The 26,461-nt window shown below is 38.3% G+C and overlaps 2 protein-coding genes across 3 annotated transcripts in view; one reads left to right on the top strand and one right to left on the bottom strand.

Annotated features, from left to right (window-relative positions):
- Positions 1-26,461, bottom strand: part of CTNNA2 (catenin alpha 2) — a 519,842-nt gene that overhangs the window by 148,203 nt on the left and 345,178 nt on the right. The window lies entirely within an intron of this gene.
- LRRTM1 (leucine rich repeat transmembrane neuronal 1) lies at positions 17,890-21,190 on the top strand. Its single transcript, XM_063336693.1, has one exon. It carries the CDS (start codon positions 18,784-18,786, stop codon positions 20,347-20,349), a length of 1,566 nt encoding a protein of 521 aa, XP_063192763.1. The 5' UTR covers positions 17,890-18,783; the 3' UTR covers positions 20,350-21,190.

The following is a 26,461-nucleotide window of genomic DNA, read 5'->3' as shown; positions in this document are numbered from 1 at the left end:
TTGGCATTATACCATTTTCTCCATACGCTAAGCAGGTCAAACTATGTCACCCACATGCTATATTCCTCCCTGCTGTGAGTAAAACCGATAAATACGGTCTTTATATCTCTATAAAGGACTGCAGCATTGCTTCAGCAGAGCTTGAGGTAACAGCACAGTTCATAAATCAGTCAATATTTGACAAATTTTTCTCCTAAGATTACAAACACTAGAACATGAGACATGTATATGCATATAACTTTTGTCTCCAAAATTAAACTCTTTCTACCAGTCCTATCAAATCCCTGTAACTTTCTCACAATATCGGTACCTGTACATTTATGGGTTTTTTCCTGCCTTTGTCCAATATTGTATTTCTCTGTATCAATGACTTTCTGCTTTAAATCCTTCTGAATCAATTCTGCCTCTATTTTCTCTCTTCTCTCATTACTCACAATCTCGACCTCACAAATTTACAGCCCCTACCTTCCTGCCTTTCAAAGCTATCGGTAATTTCTGACTCTCCATTTAAAAGCTGTGCTTTAACCCAGCTCCTCACAAAGAGCCAAAGAGCCCTTGACCATCTAGCGCCTATTCTGGCCATACGAATGTCTGAGGTTCACAGGAGAGGAGAAAGGGTTACAAGTGCTGTTAGTGGTTCCTGCCTTAAAATTGCCAATTTACAGGTGTTTGTCCAGTTCCAGCTCTGAGATTCCATTTTTGGGGCAGAAACAGGAGTAACTCTGGCGTTGTCTGATTTGGAAACAAAAATCCAGGACACAGAAAAGGGAGTTTAGAGAAAGTTCTGAGGGGGAAACATGTAACCCATGAGGGTGGAAGCTCATGCCCAAAATACACATCAATCTGCAGAGTGAAATGGCCCTTTTGGAGGCGGTGGTGGCAAAACTCCTCTCAGCCAAGCTTTCCCTATTTCTGTGACACAGGTAGGTCCAGGCAAACAAAACATGGTGCAGAGATTTGTTCCTTCATCTGTAATTCATGACAGTGAGTGAGTACAAGACATGATGTGTCTGAAAATATTCAACTGCCATCTACGAACTGGTCTACCTCCCTCTTCTAGGCCAGTCAAGCAAGACACGGTGCAACACAAGACACACTCTGCATTACCTGTTTCAAGGGATACGCAGATCCCGAAGGCATTGGGATTGCCTTTGGGATTGCTCCTGCAAATGCTTCTGCATAGGTGATGCTTGGATGCAGAAAAAAAAATTATCTCAAACCTGTGTGGTCATCAGCATGTGGCCATCTCCTACTGCAACCCCCCAAACCAAAGCATTAGGATTGCCTTATGCCCTACAGGAAGAAGCAGCAATAAGATTAAATAAGAAGAAAATCATGGTTAGTAATAGACTTGATAGATTTTACCACATTGGGAAAAAAATCCCCTAAGCATTTAATAAGGGACATGAGATCTGAGAAGCTGCACCGGGGGAAATTTCATATTATACAGAGCATTTAAAAACTGTAACATGATTCAGCAAAATACTTCTATAGAGATTTAAAGGCTCTGATGTCAAAAGGATTGAGCAGAATAGCTCTGAGTCCACCTGCTGCCAGCCCTTTGCAGACCCCATGATGGAAACGTACGCCTAGAAGACAGCATGACTTATCTGGTCTACCAAGATGGGGCATGTGAGTGCCTGCGTGTTGGGACAGTCAGCAAAATAGCCCATGTGTGACAGCCAATCTCTTCTGAGAGGCAGGTTACAACGAAATGAAAGCTGAGATAAAAATAAAAGAATGAAAAATACGAAAGAATAAGCCAGGTCTGGACAAGCTGTTCTTTTTTCTTTACGTGTGTCATTAAGGTATGACCTCGTAGGCATGAAAAGCAAATCGCTACGTGAGGGTGAGCTGAGAATGACGTGATTTATGCAACAAGCTACAGAAGAAAAGGGTTGGATGCCCAGGCTTCCAGTTTATGACTTGTGAAGAACAAATTCTCTGTTTCAGCATAGGATTCCTCTGTGGTGTTTGTTAGTTTAGTCTCTGTCTGCCTTCTCTATCTAAGCAGGAAAACACAGGTATTTTGAAGATAAGTGGCATAAAGAAAAATATTGGAAGTGCAAAAATACTATTGTACTGGTAGCTACAGAAGAACTTTATAAAGCTAGAAGTGTCTAGAGTATTGGACAGGTGTCAAATAAATTGAAAGTAATAATATAATAGATTACTCCACATGGGCCAAAATTTCATGGAAATGCTGTTTAGATAACAAAAAATCATATCAGCGTGTCATTTACTGTGTGCATGTGGGCTTGTAAATAACCATCCCAACAAACCAAAACAGAACTCCTTCAGTATACTCCTGGGAGAATAATACAATTGAAAAAATAACAGAAGCTTTATTTCAACTCAGCAAACAGAAGCTGTAAAGGAGAGTCTCCTAGTTGAATATATTCTGCACATATGATGGTCACTGACTGACTGGGATGACGTCGAGGTGTTACAGTTTAAGGCAGGCAAATATACATGGAACTTAATGAATATAAGATATTCCAGGACTTCACTGAAATACTCAATGCTTTTGAGAGTCCTCAGGGGCACAGCTGTCCAGCTGTATGAATTTTTACACATAATGCAGGTAATCAGTAATTTAAAGGTTATGTGGAGCTCACAGAGACGGGGCATACGAATGTAGTACGTCTTCTCACTGAGACTTTACAGCTAGAAATGAGGAGATGTGTCTATTTCCATAGTAGAACATTGAAAATATTTTTTTAGAATCTTATTTCATATTAAAATAACAGTTAAGAAAATACATAATTCAGCACAAAGTGATTTGTGCATTTAAGTGAACACTTAGCATCATTGAGCTCTATAGGAAAGGCTGTTACAAAATCAAAATGGCAAAGATGGGGCCTGCAGTTGTGTAAGCATCCATGGGATCAGAGCAACTGGGAAGAAAATCCCTTTCATTGTAAATCCTTTCAAGTTTCCTTATTTAAATTGCAGAGTTTATTCCTAATCTACCAACTTTCTGGGCAGGCAGAGGAATGAAGCATGTCTTACATTGCTTATGAATGTTACCTAAACATTCTATTTTTCTCATTACAGGACTCTAAATGCCCAGCTCAGCCCTAGAATGAGAAGGAGAAAATCTGTTTTGTCCTTCCCATGTTCTGCCTGTGAGCCTTACATGGTAACAAAGTACAGTCAGATAACTTCAACTCAGGCAAAAACTGTGAGGAAAAAAGGAAATCTTGGTGTAGGTGAGCTTTTCTTCCATCATCACTGTTAGATGTGGATACTTCCTTCTGTTACACAGTTTCATTAATATAATATAATTATCCATGCCATATAACGAGCTTGCTACCTAAAAGCAATTCTTTGACTCACTTAGAAATGACACAGAGAGGTCTTTTCTGCGTCTATCAATGTTTCATATTGTCATTAATGACCTAGGTGATAGAACACGGAATACGCTTATTAAATTTGGAGGTGACACCAAGCTGAGAGCACTGAAAGTACTCTGGAGGGCAGAATAAAAATTCGAAATGATTCTGACAAATTGCATTTATGTCCTCAAAAAGAAAAAAAAAAAGAAAAAGAAGAGATGCTATCCAACAGGGTCATGTGCAAGATGTTCACTCAGTCAGGAATAACCAGCTATAAAACAAGTAGTAGCTACGTAGAAAATCTGCAGAAAAGGTTCCAAGGGCTTTTGTGAATCACAGACTGAGCAGGAGTCATCAGTGTCACTCAGCTACAGAAAAGGCAAGCACTGTTCTTGGGCAGAAAAACCCAACTGCAGCCTAGAAGATGCGATTCTCCAATCTAACAAGGTCTCAGCTTGAACACCATGGGATTTTTTTGGCACCCTGTATCAAGAAAATTCCATCTAGAATGAATCCAAAAAAGATCAAAAGCAATTACCGAAGATCAGCAAAAAACTCCACTACAGTAAAAACTTGGTTGGACTGGGCTTGCTAAACTCTCAGAACTTGAAAAGTGAAGGATTGGAACAGATTTCCTTGAGAAGTCTTCAGTTCTGGAGTCCGCAGGAGGAGCTGATGTGTCTGGAATGACAAAACTAATACTGCCTTAGAGCAAAAAGATGGACCAGGTGATTTCTTAGATCCATTGCACTTCTATAAACTTAGAAGGCTTATATCACAGTGACTTGGACAGCTATAACAAATAGAAAGAACCACACTAAACAGAGCAGAGGGACTTTTAAACTCGTATTCATAGTGGTTTGTATTTCTTTAAGAAGCCTGAGTTAGGGTTAGCTGGAAACCTCCAAGTAGAAGATTATTTATAAGGTGGCTCCAAAACACTGTCAGGGCTGAGACTCAGAGCTTTAAAGGTATTTCAGACCTCCACGCCCCATCATGTTGGTGAGAAACCATTTCAGCTCCAGAGGATCTTTAGGAAAACAGAACGTGGGTTCTTAAATTGTCTGTTCTGCATATTGCAAAAAAAAAAAACAACAGTAGTGAAGTCTTACTTTAGATTTTAAGAAAAAAAAAAAAGAATAAAATAAGCACCTAAAACAAGCTCCACTGTTGTATTGGAATACTATTAAAAGCCAAAACTACATGGAGAAAGTTCATATACAAGATTGTCTCATATTTTGACTAAAACTCTGCACTTTTTCTCCTGAGGATTAAATGTAATGTTAAGAGGAATGGATCACAGGTTTAGTGGTGATTCTATGATTCCATATACACTGCATCTATACCTATTGTTTCTATTTCTTGATATTTTGATTAAGCTGACTGGGTTACAAATTTCATATGAAGGTATTCCTTTTCTTCCTACTATGTAAAAAGTTGTTTCAGTCATACAAAATGTCAAGAAAAACTTACCTATAAACAGAATTTACTCAATTAGCCTTGTCATGATGTTGTCTAAAATGGTATTCTCTAAAATTCCAATACAGAATAAACACATACAAGAAAGCAAATATATTTTTATAGTCTGCTGTAGTTGCTATACTGGTCTATTCTGTTTTGTAGAAAAACATCTGGAGAATCTATTTTGGAATGAAAACTAAGAAGCATGGTGTATGGTATATAGCAAAAGGACAATAACTTTTTTCAGTTCTTGCAGTTGTTAGGCGAGAAATAAACCGTGGAAACGGTTATAGGGAAAATTTCACTGTATATATAAAAATAATTATTTATATTTAATATTGGGCTACAGACATAGCAGTTAAAGTGCAATATCCATTGTAACATTCAGCGCTGGATTCAGATTTTAATGGCACCTCTTAGGTAATGTTGCATTTGAAATCTCTGAACATAGCACTCAGGGAAAATCCAGTCAGCAAGAAAAAATGAGATGAGAATGTGAATGTGTTTGTGAGCTACCCAAGTAATGCGCTGGAAAACTTTGTCCTTGACAAGCACGAAGTAAAGCCAAACACCTGTATACCTATTATCTATTACCAATCTCTTTTTATTATCAAGTATCTCTGCATTTCAACAGACACTTCAGTCTGAAAAAACACTGAAAGAGAACAAATGCCTCTATACTACTACATTTTGTAAACTTCACATGATCATTTTTAAAAACCAGACCAGTAATGGGAAAGCTAGCAATTTCTTTTTGGGATCATAAATCCAAAGTCTTTTCTAAGTCAATATTTTATCTTGCCATCAACATGAACAGATTTTCAAAACTAGAAAAAAACCCAGCTGTTTTTACTTATTGAGGAACCACATGTTTCAGTAATACTTGCTCATATGAGTAGGACAGAAATTTTAAGGAAGCAATTTTTTACGGTGACGGTGGTGAAACACTGGCACAAATTGCCCAGGGAGGTGGTAGGTGCCCCATCCCTGGAAACATTCAAGGTCAGGTTGGACGGGGCTCTGAGCAACCTGATGTAGTCAAAGATGTCCTTGCTCGTTGCAGTGTGGCTGGACTAGGTGACCTTTAAAGGTCCCTTCCAACCCAAACTATTCTATGATTCTACGATTCTATAACGCGCAGTGATCAGCAATGCCGATCTTGATTGGATTACTTATGAGTAAGGACTTGCAGGAGGAAACGCTATTTCCACACTACCCCTCTCATAAATACTGTGCTCACACCAGGAAAATGAGCTGTAGGATTTTAATGGCTTTTACCGGTAGGAGCACGGCAGATGTTAGCTTGATGCTTTGTGTGTGCTCCATATTTTAATAGGAAATAACTGGCCACTGTCTCCCTGATACATGAAATCTTCAGGATACATTTCTAAACCACATTTTCACTGATGCATGTGGCAATTCAATGGGTTTTTAGCAGAGAAAAACATATAGTCTTATAGTATGGGAGTGGGGGAAGATCTTCAAATGTATGCTCTGCGTTTACTAATAGGAGCACAAGGTCTCTTCAATACTGGAATAGAATTTTTGATGAAGTGCCTGGTGGCGAATTTGAAATACTAGCCTGGGGGCCCCAATGAGACATAATTCATTCCACTAGCTAGAACAAATCTAGCTTCTACATCCATTCCTCTAAAGTCATTATTGACCCAAGGGAAAATGCTAGCCTTAAGCAAGTTTTAATAAAGACTCTGGTGGAGTAGTTTCTGTAGCACTAAATGCGATAATGAGAAACAAGCCACTTAGCTGCAATAGACCTAGGACCTGTATATAACCCAAAAGTCAGTTTTTGGAGGTTCTTGGGATTCTTTCCAGAGATGAAACAGTCATCTAAAAGAGATTTAATTACCTTGCTCACTAATTTGTTACATAAAAATCAGTCAGGCTTAAATGGACCAATATTCTGCTTGTCCTATAGGAGCATAATTTATTTTTATACTGTTTCTGTGAAGTAAAAATGTCTACGGACTAATCAAGCCTGGGTTGAAAACCAAGGTTTTTACTAAACCAATAAAAGCATGACCATCTAAATCTGGCCTTAAACATTGCTCTGCTTTAGAAATTGTTGTAGTTTATTTTAAACAATACATTTTTGTATCTGTCTGTGACCATAAGACCTATGATCAAATGGCATCACTGATGCTATAGACTGTGGCAGTTGGAAAGTTTCTTACACAATTACTGAAAAATCTCTATGGATGAAGTAGGTAAACAACAACAACAAAACCTGGTAAGTAGCATGTATTCTTCTGAAGTTAGATCTGTATTAATTTAAAAAAAAAAATAAATTAACTATCCTTCACTCCGCCCCTTTTTAACCATCAACTGCAAAATAAAACCTTACTAGACACAGTGGAAGTGATTTGAAAATTAAACTACAGTCTTGATACAAAGAGATAGAGAAAGGATCCTTTGTGTGACTGTTAGGAACAGTAGTCTCCATCCCAAGCAGAGCAAGCACAATCTTTTGTGCCTCTTGTTGATGTCTGGCATTCGTTCACAGAGAGATGCTTTGTTTTATGTCTTCAAATTCTACAGGCAAGTATTTAAGTTGTGAAAGTCGGCAGAGGAAAACAGAGAAATAGACTCCACTGCATTGATGCTGTGGTAATACAATTGATGGGACAGAATAAAAGCACAAAGAAGGAGAATAAAGCAGGGCTTTGAGCAAGAGGGGGAATCTGAGAAAATTCTCATGTCTAATACAACACAATAAACGCCTGGCCCTACTCTTCCTCTCACCCAAGACAATCCACATCTAGGTACATCATCATCATATTCACAGAGAAATATCATCTGCAACTTTTTAAAAGTCTGATCAAGTATTTACTGTGTATAGCAAAAATAATTACTTTAACATTAAGGATGGGGTCAAACCATCCAGCTTAAAGCCAGTACACTGTATTTTCAGCCAACCCATTCATTTACTTCACACAAAAAGAAGTTTTGGGTACTAATCCTTTTTATGAAAACTCCTAAAGATGTTTAAAAGTTATGGTAGAATCAATATGTGCTTTATGATCCAGGAGGACTGGTGCTTACCTTCCTTTTTTTTTTTTTCTTTTTTTTTGGTACAGTTTGAGTTCAAATCAGATACTATGTGGTTATTTCAATAAAAGTAAAATTGAATCACATTTCTGTGAAACTCTTATCCATTTATATAGACGAGATGGGGGGGTGCACGCAGAAGATATTTCTAGTTTGAATGGAGATTAAATGTCAAGAAGACTGGAGTTGCCATCTACTGGAGTGTGCAAAGAATGACAGCTGACATGCAAAAATCCTGAACTGAAAACATTAGTCACAGTAACAGACTAGGTACACCGTATATTGCTCCATAACTAAAAATATAATTTAAAAAAAGAATACAGGAAATCTCCAAAGAGAAGGATTGTTCTCCACTCTTAGTTTTTGAAAAGACGCATGAGGAGGCTGTGTTAAAACGATCTCATTTGCCTACATCTTTTATCCACATTCAGCAAAAGATTGTATTTATCACTTCTTATCAGAACACAGACAATTTCACTTTTCAGCTTCAAAAACATAAAGCAGTGTCACAATCTGAAAAGGAGAGAATGGTAAATTCTTCAAATATGAGCGTCTAATCATCGCTGCATTTTTAAACAACCACTTTTTAACACGAGATAATATTATGGAATATCTTCAGTTGATGAAAAACTGACAAACATAACAAAAATCTTTTTAGAGCTGCTTGTCATCAGAGACAGTTACTCAATATTCACTGCGCAGTTCCAATAACGTGTAATAAGTTCATATGCAAGAAAAAAAAAGTATTCATTTTTATGTTTTTAGATGACCTAAAGTTTTTCTTTCCTACGTACAGGTCTTGCAAAAGACCAATTATTTACATAAGCAAATTAATAAGAGTTTACAACTGGACAGACAGATAAAACAGACCTCTCCAGGGCAGTTCAGAGGAGAAAAGAAAGGGAAAAAGTCCTTAAAGTTCTATGAATTAAATTACATAAAATTAGCAGCAGACATGATGTTAATGACAGCTACAGCCTGGAAATTCAGTGCATTTGTAGACATGAGCACAATGTGTCCCACCTCACAAGACCAAACCTAGTTAAAAACTATACACAGGCACTGGGATTTTTTGAAAGCAGTTTAATATTTTCTCGTATTTAGTGAAGATGTTTATTAGTCTCTTACTAAATGTAGAGCATGAAGTGCCTGGACAGACGTATCTGACATGTGAACTACGTTATTATGATTAATGGAGTTCATACATACAGGGTTATTTCTCTGGAAAACGTCAGATTGAATAATTACTGGAATTAATCCCAAAGGGCTTTAGAAAATTTTCTGCCCAGTTTCAAGTCACATTTTTATCACATTTTTCTTTTGACTAGAGGGCAATCTTTAATTGCAGTTTTAAGTAAAACAAGTACTGTAAGCAATTCATCAAATGTTATGAAAAATGGTGTATTTCTCTAACAGTCCTTGAAAGTAGCTAATTCACTTTTTAGCCTCATCTCTAGGCAATATAGCAAAATCCAATCAATAAATAAACTGGTTTTGTTCTGCCTCTGAAACAAAAAAGCACACTGTCCCTATTTTTCATGCATCAGGTTAGGTATAGAATATCCTAGAACTGATATATTGGAATATTACCGGCAATATTATTAAGATAAGTAGGGAACAGATGATAGCATTATTTGGTCTCTTGGATTTCTTAAATCTAATCAGTATTTAATGGATAGAATGGTGCCAGCAAATCCAGAAAGTCAGAGAACACATCTCAAAAGACTCAGAACTGAATGTGTTTCAGGGAAATATCCCAAGGTCAGCATTACTTTGCAACGCTGCAGATGCATCCAACGGGCTCCACGATCTGGCAGACTGAGGACCAAGAAAAAGCAGCATGTATCAAAGGCTTTGTTTTTTTGTTTTGGGGTTGGTTTTTGTTGTTGTTGTTTTGGGTTTGTTGGGTTTTTTTGGTGACAGATGCTTTTATAACTGTTGTCAATATGATTTTCTTTGGGTCGAAGGTAAAGAAGCAAATACCTCCCACCTTCACCCCTCTGGTACTAGGGAAGCTTCTTCCCATTACATTTTCAAAGTCTTCTAACTCTCATTGCCTTCATGGCCCCCATGGCCATGAAAAAGTGACTTCTGCTGACCTACTGTCAGTGCATGGTCCAAGCTCAGCTAGCAAAATAGGCTGCAGAAAGACAACGTGACCAAACCTCAGTTGTATAGATCACATATCTGTGAGCCTTGCAATTCACTAATTCTTGTCCAACAGTAATTGCCTCGAACACCCAAGCTGTGTTGATTATCATATTCATTAAGATATAGCAAAAGATGCTGGTCATTACACAGTGATATAGGAAGAGACAATCCCTGAAATTAAAAGCTGGGAACAGAAAAAATCCCTAGATGTAAGAAGAACAAGGGCTTAGAACAAACAACAAAATTATATAGAATTAGAAGCAGCAAAGTGAGGATCAGGACACACAGTACTGCTTCCAGGATTAATTTGGTTTTTTTAAAGCTAGGTATCTTCAATGACTCTCTGCTCAGACAGTGCTAGTTCCATTTTTTTTAAGTACAGCGAAGATGTCCATTAGCCATTCTCACTCCCCTTCTGATCTCTGTTGGCATATTTGGCAATCACCATTGTAGCTTGCTTAATCTCCCTTTGTCCCCTACCTGCTGATTCCCCAAATGGGCCTCAGTTGAGCAACGTATATGATGATGCCAGCACAGATTCTGGGGGCTGAAGGATGATGCTGGGCAGATTTGGGAGCACGTCCTCTGCTTATCATGCACAAGGCTGATGGGAGAAGAGGAATCACTGGGTACAACATGCCATGGCACATGAACCCTCAGCCAGCATGTATAGACCACACCATAGACGTGCATAGTTCAAGAGTTTCACACCAATGATTGCCTACAACTTCAGACTTGCTGTTAGGAACATTACCAATGTAATAATGAAAAATGGCTATTCTTCCACAGCCATGCATTCAACATACAGTACCCACTTAAATACATAAACACCTTTTCATAGACAAAAATCTCTAAATAATGGGGAAAGAACTACAATATATCTTGAGCCACAGGCCTTCCACAGATACTGACCTTTGATTTTGATTTAGATGCTCTAAGTAATAAAGCTTGGCTCTACACCAAATCTGAATAAGAAAATCAAGCACTCTCTTGTCAAATTATAATTAATTTGCACTACAAAAAAAGAGTAGAAGTAAGCCAAGTGCTCTTTAAAAATGGTCTCTAGAATTCAAAACACACAATAAAATGTCCTACATCTTGAAAAACAGGCTGATCTTTTCCTGTCTTTTCAAGTTGATGATGCATCTTTCCACTCATTTAAAATATAAATTGAGTCTTAAGAAACAATAAGCTCTTCATTTTACATGAATGTTAAAGATTCAAAATTACAGCAGTAGGAGAGGAATACGATTCTGAAACATATCTGAAGTGAACCTTGCAGCATTGTCACTATTTGCTCCCCAAATCTGCTGTTTCACTTTTAAAAACATATATAATGTGACTGTAATTTACCTTCTTATTTTTGCATGTATGTTGAGAATGTGGCTTGCATACGCTTTCTGTATCTTTGCAGGCAAATTCAGGATCTTTGGATGTTTTATTAGAATTGACTATACCTTTCTGTATGTTTACTGAGAGTAAAGGAGCAGCACAAAGTTTTGATTACATTGTACGTTTCTTCCTTACAAGACACAAAGAGTCTTTAGCACAAATACATAAATACATTGAAATAAAACCGAACAAGAGTTGGGGAGGCATATTGCAAAGACTGCCATTGGATCTCACAGAATTAAACTAGCTGTTGGGCAAAGCTGGCTTTCTAAGATTACACATGCACCACACACAAACCACCCCCACCATATGAAACTGTTCAGTATTGCCTCAGTATTTTTAAATTGTTTAAAAAAAAAGGTCAGGTTATTCTCTTTTTTTTTTTTTGAAGGCATGACTATCTTTTGTTATGCCTTTAAATATGTCCTTCCAAGACTCCTGACCCGTGATTATTGCTCTTAGACATTACATCAGTTGCAAATAATACGTAATGAAACCATAAATATTTCAGGTAGTCAACAAACCGTCTTCATTTGCAAAAATCACAATGACTTCTATCTGAAATGTGAGTCTTCAACCTGGTTTCTGCATTTTTACTTTTGCGTATGAGCTAATGTTTCAGAACACCTCTACTCTCCCAATAAGATGCAATACACAACGAACCATAATTTCAACACCTTTTTTCCTGAGTTTTCCCCTCAGATTATGGATACCGTCAGAGCAGAAGGATGGAAACATAAAAATCCTGCCTTCTCTATCTGCCAAAATATACCAAGAAGCACACATAACTGAGAATAATACAGTCTGCCAAAGATCCGATTGCCTGTTTGCTATAAGTGCTCTACTACAATCCAACATCTATTTCCACGACTACATAATCGAGCACATATTGTTCAGGTCTTCAGTAATTCCAGGAGTTAGATCTAAGAATATAACAAATTATATAATTTCCACGTAACATTATCCAAAAGAGAATTTTCCTGTAAAACTCCCTTTGGAGTCACTTGAAATAGTACCCTCTGTGATGGAAGAGAGCTCAATAAAAGTCTTTATTCAATTTCAAAATACTAGTTTAGCACCGACTTTACCACCAACCTATATTTCTTGCAATGATGTATCTACAAAGGCCAGCATAAGGTTTGTTATCTTTTCTGATTGTGCTTTAAAATACATTTGGAAAGGAGCAAAATAAATGGATTAAGAACTGATTGTCTAATACTGAGAAGAACAGATTTTCTGCTCTGGGAAAATTTTCCAAGAGTAGTTCATCCATTTGTAAAAAGACTTTCCAGGAGACTGCCAGGAACTGCTTTTAACTGGTTCATCCTAGCTTTTAATAATTGATTTCACAAATTCCTCTCAATTCTCTCTACTTCCCGCACCTGAAAGTCTGAAAAGTGTTTACTGCCACTAAAGTTATGTCATTGATAAAAAGAGCGAAATGTTTTGCATCAGAAAGGCTATCCCAACATCAGACAAATGACTTCTCTATAGCAGGAATTTGCTGTCACGGTTATGCCTGCATCCTCAGGTGGGACTTGCCAGCTCAGAAGTGGCAACGCAAGTTATTCTGGAGAAGGACAAAAAACACCAGTAAGTGATGGACACATGATGGATTTGGCTACAGGGGAGATTTTTCACAGTCCTAACCAACCTTGCTATTCTGTTACTTTGTAGCGTATTCATGGTTGAATCATCATCCAACCTCTCCAGGCTTGATGAATCTGAGTAAATACAAGATCAACCAACCAACCAACCAACAAACAGGAGAAGCAATGGCATCGATAGCCATCTCGGATTAGCTACGCCCATGTATGAACAGAATCCTTTTCATAAAACGGAATCTTAAAACACAAATAATAAAAAAAAAAAAGCATTATAATTTATTCAAAAATAATCCTTACAGATTAACTATCCACAGTAGAAGAGGGCAAAGTAGATGTATTCAAGTGTACGGATAAGCTGTGGCCCATTTTGCTCTTAACCTAATTGGAAATCAATTACAGTTCATTTGCTGGCACCTCCAGAAACACTTGGGAAGGTCTTGAGACAAACCTTTCTGGAGCGTCTAGCTTAGCATTTCTGAAGGTGGAACTAACTGGTTTCCAATTTACTATGACTAACTAAAACCTTTTCAATAGTTAATCATTGCAGTCTTACACATGCTTCCTCCAAGACATTTTTAGAGATATAAATCAGCAAGAGTTAATTGGTTTAACTTCCCCAAGTGAAAAGTTACCCAAACTTTAAACCAAGGTTTAAAGTTCCACTTTCCCTACAAACCAGGAGTTCCAACAACCCTGTAACTTGACTGTAACACACCAGTCTTTGCTTAACCAGGATGCTATGTGATCTTCGGCAATGTGTTGACTGGATAACAAAAGGATAGGTTTTACTTGTAACACAAGTCATTTTTCCATTATAGCTGGACATTCACAACCAATAACATTGTATAGAGCTTTGACAGCACATCCAGAAATCCATAGGCAATTTCACAGGTACTTAAGAGAGTCAGTAACTCTTTAGCTTATTCAAGTAGTCTACCAGTAACGAATGGAGGAGAGAGAGACACTTCATCTTACCACTGATATATTTTCCTAGAAATTGACATTTCCACACTGCATTGATGATTCTGCACATAGGTCTCTTCTGTGAGTGACTTTATAGAGCTATGACTACCTGCTATTGAATGTGGCTGCTGATGAGAATGGAATGACTGTAATGAGAGGAAAAAGTGTTTATCACATTGTCAAAAACGATAAGGTGATTTACATAAGAATATCTATTATTTAAAGGTAATAACAAATCCAGTGTGTCTGTTCTGCACTACAAGAATTTAATGGTAATTATCACTTTGACTTCTGGAGTTGCCAGGAGTATTTTGGTCAAAACCTTGCATAATATAGTGCATTTTTATATTTACTTAAAGAGCCATGCTACGTAGATGATGGACTTCTTATCAGCTGAAACCCTAAATTCTATACAGAAGGGACGGCTGGCCAAATGTCAGGGATGACCGAGGTATAAATACCAGAGAAATAACAGATTTAATTTGCTTTACTTGGATTCACATCTTTTTCTTCCCTTTTCTGTTTTTAAATGTTTCCTTATACAAAATGACATGGTTCAGTGCACTTGAAAATTAAAGACTACCATACAAGATCAAGGGTTGAGTCTGTCCATTCATGAAAGGAAATTAAAATCACCACTAAAAGTCCCACTTTTTATTACACTGATAGAAACCACTCAGAAAATAGCAGAAGGAAGAAATATACTCAGTATTTAGTTTACCTTTTTTTTTTTTTTCCCTCTGTTCTTTTCGGTTAGTATGTTAAAACACGTATATATGCATAGTTAGACATTAGTCACCGGATCCTGATCTTACTTACTCTGTCCGAGCCCCATCTGTACTGGATTGGAAACTCAGGCAGGTTACATATCTAGGCACAAACAGTAATGCTACTCAATACAAGGAATTCATAAGAATGAAATGATTCTGAGGCTAGTTAAATGATATGTGGCATTAAACTGAACACAATATTAAAGACGTGTAGACTAATTATATTGAAAAGTGTTTTCCTTTTTCAACCTGAACAATTTTGACAATCACTGCAGGGTGTTGCCAGTGAATTACACTTGTCACTTCCCAGCTAAACTTTCTAAAACTTTACTCATGTTGTTCTTCTGTAACCTACTTTACAATGATTTAATCAATCTCCCTTAAACACATAAAAATGTAGTTTGCACTTCTTAAAATGTTTTATAATAGCACATTTAATAAAGCTAATTTAAATCCGCTAATTTATAGAGATTTGCCAGAGGCTTTGAAACTTCAGAAAATGTGTAAACTTAACAGTTTGGCTGCGATAACAGCTCAGACAGTGGAAATTAAGCCCTTTGCATTACAATCATGTTCAAAGTGGATTCCAAGTTTTATTGAAAAAAAAAAAAGTAGATTTCAAAAATATAGAAGAAAAACAAATTTACAAAAGATATTTCAGGGCTAAGATATATGTTCACCCAAGTTTGTCTTTTCAGATCCATGTGCCACGATTCTTGAATTTGGTCACTACTCTGCCTCAACATCACAGCCCCAAACATACATTTAGGTCTCCAATTTTAAGACTACTTAGATTCTTTTTTACAAACAAATTTTGGACGAATAAGAGCAGAGTCTCTCATACAATAAACCTCTGACAGAGCTGTGAGATAGTGTGCTTAAGCCCATTAATTCTGGGTCCCTAATTCTAGTTGTCAGTCTTCCAGCTGATACTGTATGTGTTTGGTACTGTCTGCTCTAACTTCTACCTCTTGAAACCAAGTGATAATAGATTATATGCCAGTGTGGGAATAGGCAGATTGGTTAGGATCCAGGCTGTATCCTGGGTGATAGCAAGAAGAAGCAGCAAAAAAGTATTCCCCTCTTCACAGGGATATATCAAGGAGTTTCATCTCTGCTAGAGGATTTCTTCATTTTATACATAGCATTTAGATGCCAAGGAAGAGATCATTGTCATCATCTGATTTGCAGAAAATGTCAGCTTTCCTTGAAGACATAGTTGAAATTTTTAGGGCTACTGTTGCAGATCTCTCCCCAAATTGTTATATGGGAGAGGGCAGCAAGTCCTACCCTATGAAGACTCATACGGTGGCTGTCTTTTAAGGGGTAGAACCTTGTCGCTTTGAACCTGAAGTTCAAGTCATCTTTTTAAATTTTTTTCCTCCTAATTGCATCAAAATATTCAGAAATGTAATCTCGAATATATTCTCAGACAAGGTTGTTTTAGTCTCTTCTCCTGTTTCAATGTTCTTTTGCTTCTGTCATTTCTTTCCCTCCTGTTTTTGTGCACTGAGAAACAGAATTAAGGTGTACTGCAACCAGTGGACGCTTGCATAAACAGCCTGCTTTGAATAAAACAGCGTAATCTCGGGACAGGAAGAACACATTCAGCTTTTGTGCCCAAATGCTAAAACATATAAGAGGTTCATTAAAGCATCACATTTTTGCTTTGAGAACACTGAGATGCAAGGGCTGTGAATAGCAGAAAAATGTGAATAAACTGAATTGGGAGCATAAAAGCACATTGATTCCCAGGTTCTAAAACCGCAGTCAAAGTGTTTTATATTTGTAATTTATTTAAGACTTTTTTTGGCAAATACATTTGTAATGAATCTCCTACACACATTTTTATGCACGAGAGCTTAAGTTTTCCAGGACTTCTGTAAAACAACTTTTACTGCATCAAATTACTGCATTCCTTGATCTCTACCAGCACACACTCACAGCAGCCAGCCACACTCAAACACAACGAACAGCTCTAGGATTTCAGAGCTCTGCAACAGACACTTCAAAAACATTTTTTAAAATTAAATTGTTGTGAAAAAGAAAGCAAATGTAACGGTTTTGCCCTGCCTCCTGCATTCCACAGCCGATGTTGACTTAAAATTAACACCATCTTCTGCAATACTTGTATTTCCATGTGAAACTTCTTCATAGAGAATTCATGCAGAATCGTGAGCTGTCAGCTCTGATCGCATTCACCAGCACGCAGGCTTTAGACTCTATTTCATAATAGGAAAAGATGGCCAGCATTTTCCTGACAGAAGTATCGTATATTTTTCAGTCAGTAAAAATTACAGAGAGAGCTCATTGTCGATGCATTTCCCATAGATTATGAGGACTGCAAATTATCAGACGAGAATTTTTTTGGTACGTGGAACAAAAGCTAGCACAATCTGCAGAACTTATTAACTAATCGGTTTTTAAATCCCATGCTGCCGACATGGTCAGAGTACCCTATACATTGATCTAATTCCAAAAGCACAGTAATCTTTATGCTGCAAGAATTACAGTTTCGTGTGCCATAGCATACACTGCAAAAAAAAAAAAAAGAAAAAAAAAAGGCATGTGCTGAACACACACAAAATATGCAGGATGGAAAAAGACCAAATGTAATTAAAGCTTATATGAAACCAGACATTCCTATTTGCAGAGCTCTGGCTGCATTTCTATGAGAAAGAATGCACAGAATTTCAAATCATGCTCTATTTAGACAATGTCAGAAAAAAAACACATCCCCCCCCCCCCAACTCCCCCACCCCAAGACTCCAAAAGGCAAATCTCATCATCAGAATTACAGAGAAAAAGCAATCCAAAGATACTGGTTTACATATTCCTTCCCAAACCAAGAAATCAAGTATCTCCCTCTCCCAGCTAATAGCTTATAAATTCAGACTTTAAACAAAAGCAAAAAAAATAAAAAAAAAAAAAAAGAAGAATCCTAATTCTCCAGCTTCCTACTTAGCACTGCCTCGCCGTTGATGATTTGTGCGGCTGTGTGTGCGTGCCTGTTTGAGAAATGGCGAGATAGGCTTAAAGTATTTTCCATTTCATCAAAGAGCATATATTACTTTCCTGGTTCGCTCAAATGTTGGTTTTATGCCCACCCCTTTTCAATCTGCCCATGTCTGAGATGCACAGTGCAGGCGTACAATCATGAGCAGCTTACGACACTCAGTGAACACTAGGTGCCTCTGCATGCTCTAGCAACATACTGCTCAGCTGAAGGGAAGGGATTCTTGCTGTCTCTCTCTGCTCTAAGCATCACCTAACAAGCAAAGCGAACAAAGAATGGGAAATAAAGCTACCCTTAGCCGGTCAGTGAATGAAGGGTAATCTCTCTATGGAGTAAAGGTTGTGCCGGTCAATGGTCGTTGCAAATGATGGACATTAAACAGATTGACAAATCCTGTGGAGTCGTTAGTAAAGAGTTTGGAGTTTTTTTCACGCCACAGTGTTAACTGCAGAGAAAAGGACAGAGGGAGAAGGAGAAGATCAAGCTCATGTACATAGTTCTGAAACTTGCAGGTCCTAGGAGTCAGCTAAAAAGCTAGCTGGACAAGCCTTTCGCTCTTTGAGCAGAAGCGAAGTGAGACATTGTGAGCTTGCCAGCCTTGCACAAAATTGAAAGGGACTGAATTTGTAGCACAGAGGGGTCTTTTTTAGCTCTGCATATAATTAGTCCAAACACAAAGGAAGCAACTGAATGGAGGTTGTCACTCTCTGGAAAAGGGTGGGTAAGACACTTTTTAATTAAATTCTTTCATGAAGAAAGATTTTTTTTTCTTTGCTGCAGCATTTAACATGAACAAAATCACTATCATTTTACCTTTGAATGTCTGTGAACTTTAATGCTGCACAGCTCCTGCATGCTGTAAAGTGAAATATTTGCCTCTGTGTTTGTTCTGTTTGCTGTTTTGCTTTGGTTTTCTGGCTTTGTTTTGTTTTTTGCTTTTTTCCCTTAAATAAAATATGATGTAGAATTTGAAAAGATTCAATGGACATTCTCAAGCATATTTGGAAATATTCTTGCTAATGGATTTCCTTCTTATCGGTCTCTGTTTAAACTGGCTGCTGAGGAAGCCCCCGGGGTTGATATTGTGTACGCTGGGTATCTTTTCTAAAATGCTTCCAGCCGTGAATAGTGGGTGTCCACAGCTATGTCGGTGTGAGGGCAGGCTTTTGTACTGTGAATCACTGAATCTTACAGAGATGCCTCGCAACCTGTCGGGCATGATGGGCTTGTCTCTGCGGTACAACAGCCTTTCAGAGCTGCATGATGGACAGTTCACAGGGTTAATGCAGCTCACGTGGCTCTATCTGGATCACAATCACATTTGCTCAGTGGAGGGGAATGCCTTTCAAAAATTGCGGCGAGTTAAAGAGCTCACCCTGAGTTCCAACAAAATAACCCAACTGCCCAACACCACTTTCCGACCCATGCCAAACTTGCGCAGTGTGGATTTATCATACAACAACCTACAGTCTTTGGAGCCTGACCTGTTTCACGGGCTGAGAAAACTAACAACTTTGCACATGCGGTCGAACGCCATCAAGTTCGTGCCAGTGAGAATTTTTCAGGACTGTCGCAGCCTGAAGTTTCTAGACATAGGATACAATCAGTTAAAGAGCCTGGCTCGAAACTCTTTTGCAGGCTTGTTCAAACTCACTGAGCTGCACCTCGAGCACAATGACTTGGTGAAGGTGAATTTAGCCCATTTTCCCAGGCTCATCTCCCTGCACTCCCTCTGCTTGCGAAGGAATAAAGTTACCATCGTAGTAAACACTTTGGACTGGATATGGCAACTTGAAAAAATGGATCTCTCCGGCAACGAAATCGAATACATCGAACCTCATGTTTTCGAAAGCGTACCTCACCTCAAATCCCTGCAGCTGGACTCCAACCGGCTGACCTACATCGACTCCCGAGTCCTTGACTCCTGGAAGTCCCTCACTAGCATCAGCCTTTCTGCAAACGCCTGGGATTGCAGCCGTAATGTTTGCGCCCTGGCCTCCTGGCTGAGCAACTTCAAGGGTCGCTACGACAGCAATCTGCTCTGTGCCACCCCTGAGTACGCACAGGGCGAGGATGTTTTGGACGCGGTGTACGCTTTTCACTTGTGTGAAGACGCGGCAGACCCAACGAGTGTTAACACCCTCTCCCCAGTAACGAACAACAGCGACCAAACGTTCAGCTACGGCTCTGCCACCGCCACGTACGACGTGCAGGACAGCGAAGGGGACCAAACAACATATGCCATAACCGTGACCATGCCCAGCGAGAACTCAGAGAACGCCGTTCAGATTCACAAGGTGGTGACGGGGACCATGGCACTGATTTTTTCCTTCCTCATCGTGGTTTTAGTGTTGTACGTCTCCTGGAAGTGCTTTCCAGCCAGCTTAAGGCAACTAAGACAGTGCTTTGTAACACAGCGCAGAAAGCAGAAGCAAAAACAGACCATGCATCAAATGGCTGCCATGTCAGCCCAGGAGTATTACGTTGATTACAAACCCAACCACATTGAGGGAGCCCTGGTGATCATTAATGAGTACGGATCTTGTTCCTGTCACCAGCAGCCAGCGAGGGAATGCGAGGTGTGATTTGCCTTGGGGATTTAAACAGTGTGCAACCAAATAACAGCGTGCAGGCAGACAGTGGCACGGGGGGGATTGCTGTGCTTTGCTGGTGGTTTCCGACGTGCTCCTCTGCCGAAATTGTTAAGAGGAGCTGTCTGAAAGACTTGATATTTTAGCTTTATTGTGTCTTAAAAATCTTCAGGACAGTCAATCTTAAGATTTCATTTGCTAATACTCCCTTTGAAGATCTGTCAATATTCAGGAATCTGAGAGTGTAAAAAGGTACCAATTATTGATCTTTTGTAAACTAAGAAAACTGTTTAAAATAAAAAAAAAATAGCATTTACAGTTTTTACAGACTGGTGTATATTACATGAATTGTTCCCTGTATACAAAATGCAACAGTTTAACCTCTTTTTCTCTTCATACTGAGTGTTGAAATGAAAGTCTAGGAGCAAAGAAGCCACGTAAAATAGCAAGCTTAAAATTAACCAGATGGCTTCCCATTGTAATTAGTACACATTCGCTTACATCATGTTACTGAAGATATGAAGCATGACACTGAAATTCTATTTTTGTTAATGTGCTACCTGTAACTGGATGTCAGTACAACAAGGAGCCAGTGCACCTCAGAAAGGCTAAAGTTTTGACCGTGTCCCTGGGGCAGGATTTCTGAGGATTTTTAAGTACAGTTCACTTGTTAGTTGCTGTAAGATCCGTAAAAACTGCATCATAACCCCTAAAAGTATTTTGTATCAAACCTGATCATATTGCAAAGTCTTACTCAAAAGAAAAAACAGCAAACAACAAAAGTCAAACCAAAACACTGCCAAAAAAAAAGTGCTTATCATCTTTTTTTTTTAAACAAGAAAGACAAAAAAATCTAAATTTAAGGGCTTTTACTAGCATTTCCCACTATTATGCTTGTTTTGATATATACCGAGAGCAAAGAAACCCTTGCTTTGTGCACTGTGGTGCCATGGTGAATGGAGAAGAGCAAAAGCTATTCGGTTCTCAGTGGTGAAACCTGTGTGTGTTGCAAGAGTAAAACCTCAGCTGTAACACTGTCAGAGTCAGAGAGTTGTTAGAACATACTTCTGGGTCCTATAGGAAACTGCTAGCAAAGCCTGTCTCATGGCCCTTACTTTCACCACCAGCCTTCACTAACAAAACAAGTCTAAAATTTCTGCAGAGGCTGAAAGTATACAAACCCTCCTTACTAATGACTGATGAATGGACTTGATGGATATGAGCACTGATTTAATAATGTAGAATCACACAGCTGTTTTATTTGACTGCCCTTAAATAAAGGCTTCCTTTCCTTGTATTTCGGATTTTTCATTCCAGTATGTGAACAACCTACTGATTGATCTTTTCAACAACTCCTCTCATACTAATGAAGATGAGGTAGTTTTATAACGTCAGGCAGAGCATCTTGAATTTTTTTTCATACAGCATTACATGCTAATAAAATGTTACAGATAATGAATCGGGTAACATTTTTATGCTTTGTACGTATTTCTCTATACTTAGGTTACCACCAATAGAGGAAAAAATCAGAAATCTAACATATATTTTAATTTAACAAAGGTTTTTTTTCTTTTTTTATAGCATCAAAGTACCACCTACTCTTAAAAGGCTACAGCAGACTTATAAACGCAGAGAATAGGCACAGAACAAACCATTTTTTTTTCCTGCATAGTAGGTTTTAGCCATTAATTTTAAACACAAGGGGTGAATTTAAAATTTTTTTCTGACTGACACTATTTTTAAGGAGTCAGAACTTATTTTCCTCTATTTGGTACATCTCATCCTGTTTAATATTAAATATGACAACAGCTTTTAAATCAAAATTTTTATTTAGTGAGATGATAATGTCATCTGTGAAAGCAATGAGATTATGTATTGGGAGAGGACTTTTTCATAGAAAATTTGATGAAAATCAACTGCTTTTTTACTAAAGCCACTAAAAATTCACCCACAGCTTTGAAACAAGCTAGCACTGTTAAAACTAGGCTTTTCTCTCTTGAAACAAATGCACATTTCTGTTTCTATGCCTCAAACCCATAAGGGCCTGATCCATCCAGGAACTCCCAAGTGACCTGAGGGGTTGAGTGTCCAGATATGAACCTAACAGTGAGGGCAGAGAGTAGGTAAGGAGCCCCTTGTTTCTTTGGGTGCCCGATGACATTTTATGAGAAAATATTTTATGCCATTCTAACTGAGGGCCAAAATGTATGTCTTTTCCCCATTAAACCCTTCTCTGAAATCAATAGGGAATTTAACCATGAAAAATTGGCTCTTTAACTTTGGACTACTTATACGTTCCTCAAATCAACATACAGCACCGCAACCAGAAGGACTGAATGCAGCTAGTTGCCAGGAAACTTCCAAACCCACCCAAGATTGTTACAATATTGTCTGCATACAGTAAAAAAAAAAAAAAAAAAAAGAATTAGCTTTATTTCTATAGCGACCCCCCTGTTGCTATGAGGAACCGTATTGGTGCGGTCATGGTTTTACCCCTGTAAATCTGATGCAAGACTGATACTGACACACAATCATCCTGTGGTTGTATTTCTATGTATTTTTAGCATATTTGTGGGTTGTATTTTAAACACACTAGTGATTGCACCCCTCTGGAATTATTCCTGCTGTTTATTGGTGTTAGCAACCTCAAGCTATGTTTGCAAAGACATGAGCAATTCCGCCTTTGGAATTTATTCACCTCTGTGCTTCATGCATCTTGCACTGACAGCTCAAGTAAACTGAACAGAACATTTTTCTTTAAAGGTGCAGTGATTTCCTAAGTGAGAGCTGATTTTGGTATTGCCTGTTGCCATTTCTCCTGAAGAGAGGTAATGACCACCAATGACTTGCCACCCTTAGCAGGATGATGGATGGATCCTCCATATAGAGCACAGCATTTATTAAATTTCAGAAAACAATACATTTCAAAATCCTCATTCAGAAATCTTTTCTAAGGGGAGTATCTTCTGGAGACAAGCTCCTCATGATCTCCAGAGGATATCTGGAGATCTGGATACCGTCTGAATATCTACTGGTGGAAAGAGGGGTGTCACTGCTATTACATGGCAGGAAGGTACTCCACACCTGAAAGTTTGCATGAAAAATATATGGACTGTAAAGAAATAAAGGAGCAAGTGTTTCATTTCAATACAGCTAGTGCAAATCCAGTTATTCATCCTGCTCCAGGCTGCTCGCATTAGTATATATGAGAGTTGTTATATTTGTACTGTATTTATAGCAACTGCAGGGACAAATTTTCCCTAACTCTTTCTCCCAAATTTCATGTTCACCAACTGTCCAGAGATATGTCATTCCCTCTCTGATGATGCCCTTATTCTGGCTTATGAAATGGCTTCAAAAAAAAAAGAAAAGGAACAACAATAACAAAAAAGACGCTGTCGGGGTTAGTTGTGACAGTTTGTTGTTCAGAAGATGCTTGGGGAATATCGAAGGGATGAAAATATTTTAAATATTCCTCTTTTAATGTTCCACTTAATAGGACTAATCTTTTTATGATTAGGTAATTAACATTATTTTATTTTTATTTAAGTGTCTTTTAACATACAAGACAGGGAGAAATGCAAGCAAAAGAACTACCTTTTTTGAAGATGGTTAACACTACCAGTGTTATAGATCTCTAATATGCAATCTCTTGCTGCTAACATCAATACACACTCACAGTGCACCCAGTGATGAAGGAACTGTTGCTGTGTATGCTTTGAATGTATATAAGGGATGATTTATTTTCCTTTCTGTCTCTTTCCTTCCTTTCTGTACTACTTTAAAAAAAAGAAAAGAAGTTATATGAAACCACAGAATCAATGCTAATGTACCACATTCTGTTTCTGCCCTGAATATATAAAATACAAAGAAATTCTGTGTTAAAGCTGCAAATTCCCTCCTTTACCACGCTGTTTGAGTACTGCAGGGGGTTAGACCGAGGGGATGCTCTGTTCCTCCATGTGCACAGCAATAGCTAGATGCTCTGTACCAGTCTGAAGATGCAGTCCCACGCCTGGTTCATAACTGCCTTGCCACAGAAAGATCATTAATGATACCTCAGCATATTTTTGTATGCTTTAATATATTCTGTATGTTTTTATGGCTAAGACTTTGAGGGGCACTTGAAATGAGCCTATTTGATCATTTTTCTTTGGTTTTGATAAAAAGCCCCACATTTGCTTTTGAGATGGACTAAATTTGTTTCTTGTATGTGTCTTTTTCTGCATTAGTAGCAAAAGGACACCCTGAATACCCCTCCCTTTCCCCTCAGCTTCTCCAATGGCATTCAGAACGGCAAATAAGGAGTATTAAACTAGGAAGCTTATTTCTTGTGCTATAATAATAATAACAGTAATAATAATAAAAGAAATGGAGAAGAGACAAAAGATGAGAGAAAAGACTGGAGTAACGACAAATAAATCAGGTTGTTGCTCGCTCCCTTTGCTTTTTCTTTTTTAAAGATGAAAAATCTAAAGGACTAGCACAGATGAAAAGCCAAGACTGAAGGTGGGTGGAGAAAGCAGTTTTAAAAACTGAGCAAGCAGGGATGAAACAGCTTCTGGCAAGGAGGGTACAACACTAAATAGCTTCATTGAGCAAGAAAGAGAAAAGGAAAGGGTGAAGGAACAGGATGAAAGGGAAGACCAGAACCGGTGAGAAGGCAAGGGGACCACTGGGCACACACGGAAAACAAGATTTCTCAGTGCCTTCACCTCCCACATTGAAACTGTGGCAAGGACAACAGCAGAGAATTAAGAAAGATACCCAGCATCTCTCTCTGCCTCTCTTTTTCTCCCTGTCTTTTCAAACTCACAGTCACACACAAACACTCTCATTTACAGAGGCGCAGACGGACATGCTTTCCCAAACACACACGCACGCAACCCCGTCATTTCCTCAGCCGCCTCCCTGTTCCCTGGGAGCACAATGTCCCCCTCATCCATCATTTTGTTCGCTGAACTCCAGCACTGTGCCTCTTCCCCTAATTTTTTTGGCTGGACTTCTTAGCTACCCTAGTCACAGCTCACAACAGACTTTCTAGAAAATCAGACCTTTCTACCCAAAATATCTCTTCTGTTTCCCCATCCCTTAAGAAACCCTCTGTTAGAGAGAGGGGTGATCTTGAGCCATAGCAGATTCTCCTACTAATTATATCCACACTCATTCTCCCTTATATTCAGTTTTCATATTCACAGCTATTATGACAAACAGATCTGAGATACTTTAGCTGTGTTCAGTTTATCATTATGCACCAAGGTTACGCTTTTCCTTGACCTGCTCAAACCACTCTAATATTAACAAATTGAGCATTTATATGGGTTCCTTTCCAAGTATGAAGTTGATTAGGAATTTAGGATATGCCGGTGATTTAAAGATTAACCTTTCATGTAATTACTGACATAAACCAGAGCCATTAAGGTATTAGAAACAACTATTCAGAGTGTATTCCACATAAAAAAAATATCACGTTTAGAGCCATGCAAAAGACTTTCCATACCAGCCAATTTTTTTTTTTTTTTTTTTTTTTTTTTACAGCAGAAAAACCTGGTGAAAGGAAAGGAGTAAGCGCAGTCTACCTGTAAAGTTATGTAGAGGAAAGCACAGCTACAAAAATATTACAGAAACCAAGCAACAATCTTCTGCTGGCAAGACACAGCCTGTAATTGGGTGGGTGGCTGTGAAGATCCAAGATGAATGCTGCAGAGCACTGCAATTTTATTGCGGTGTGTCTGCTTTAAAGTGAACACATTTGCAATGAAACCTGTATTTCCGTGAGAACAGGGCAATTGTTTTTGTTATAAAGATAACGTCACTTGTTGTCATTCAGACACAATTATTCAGCCTTTAAACCAATTACTGTTCTTATTCGCTTTTGCTGGTGTGATAGTTTGGTGAGACAGTCAAATGTAACAGGCTGCACTGAATGGAGTTTGAGTTCAAAGTACTCAGATTTGTATTACAAGAGAAGAAACTCAGTGTAAAATAAACATCAGCTTTTCACCTTTTCCTCCACCTCTCTTCCCCAAAATCCAGATATGTACATCACTTATAGAAATTAGAGAAAATTGGCAGTGGCCAAAGGATAATATTATGTGAGCCTGTG

The sequence above is a fragment of the Chroicocephalus ridibundus genome, chromosome 5, assembly GCF_963924245.1.
Source record: "Chroicocephalus ridibundus chromosome 5, bChrRid1.1, whole genome shotgun sequence".
In the NCBI taxonomy this organism is placed as follows: Eukaryota; Metazoa; Chordata; class Aves; order Charadriiformes; family Laridae; genus Chroicocephalus; species Chroicocephalus ridibundus.
The sequence above is the reverse complement of the archived record's forward strand: the minus strand, read 5'-3'. Positions and strand labels throughout refer to the sequence as shown.

Excerpts from the sequence above, each read along its gene's own strand:
- LRRTM1 (XM_063336693.1), top strand. The coding sequence starts at position 18,784 with ATGGATTTCCTTCTTATCGGTCTCTGTTTAAACTGGCTGCTGAGGAAG.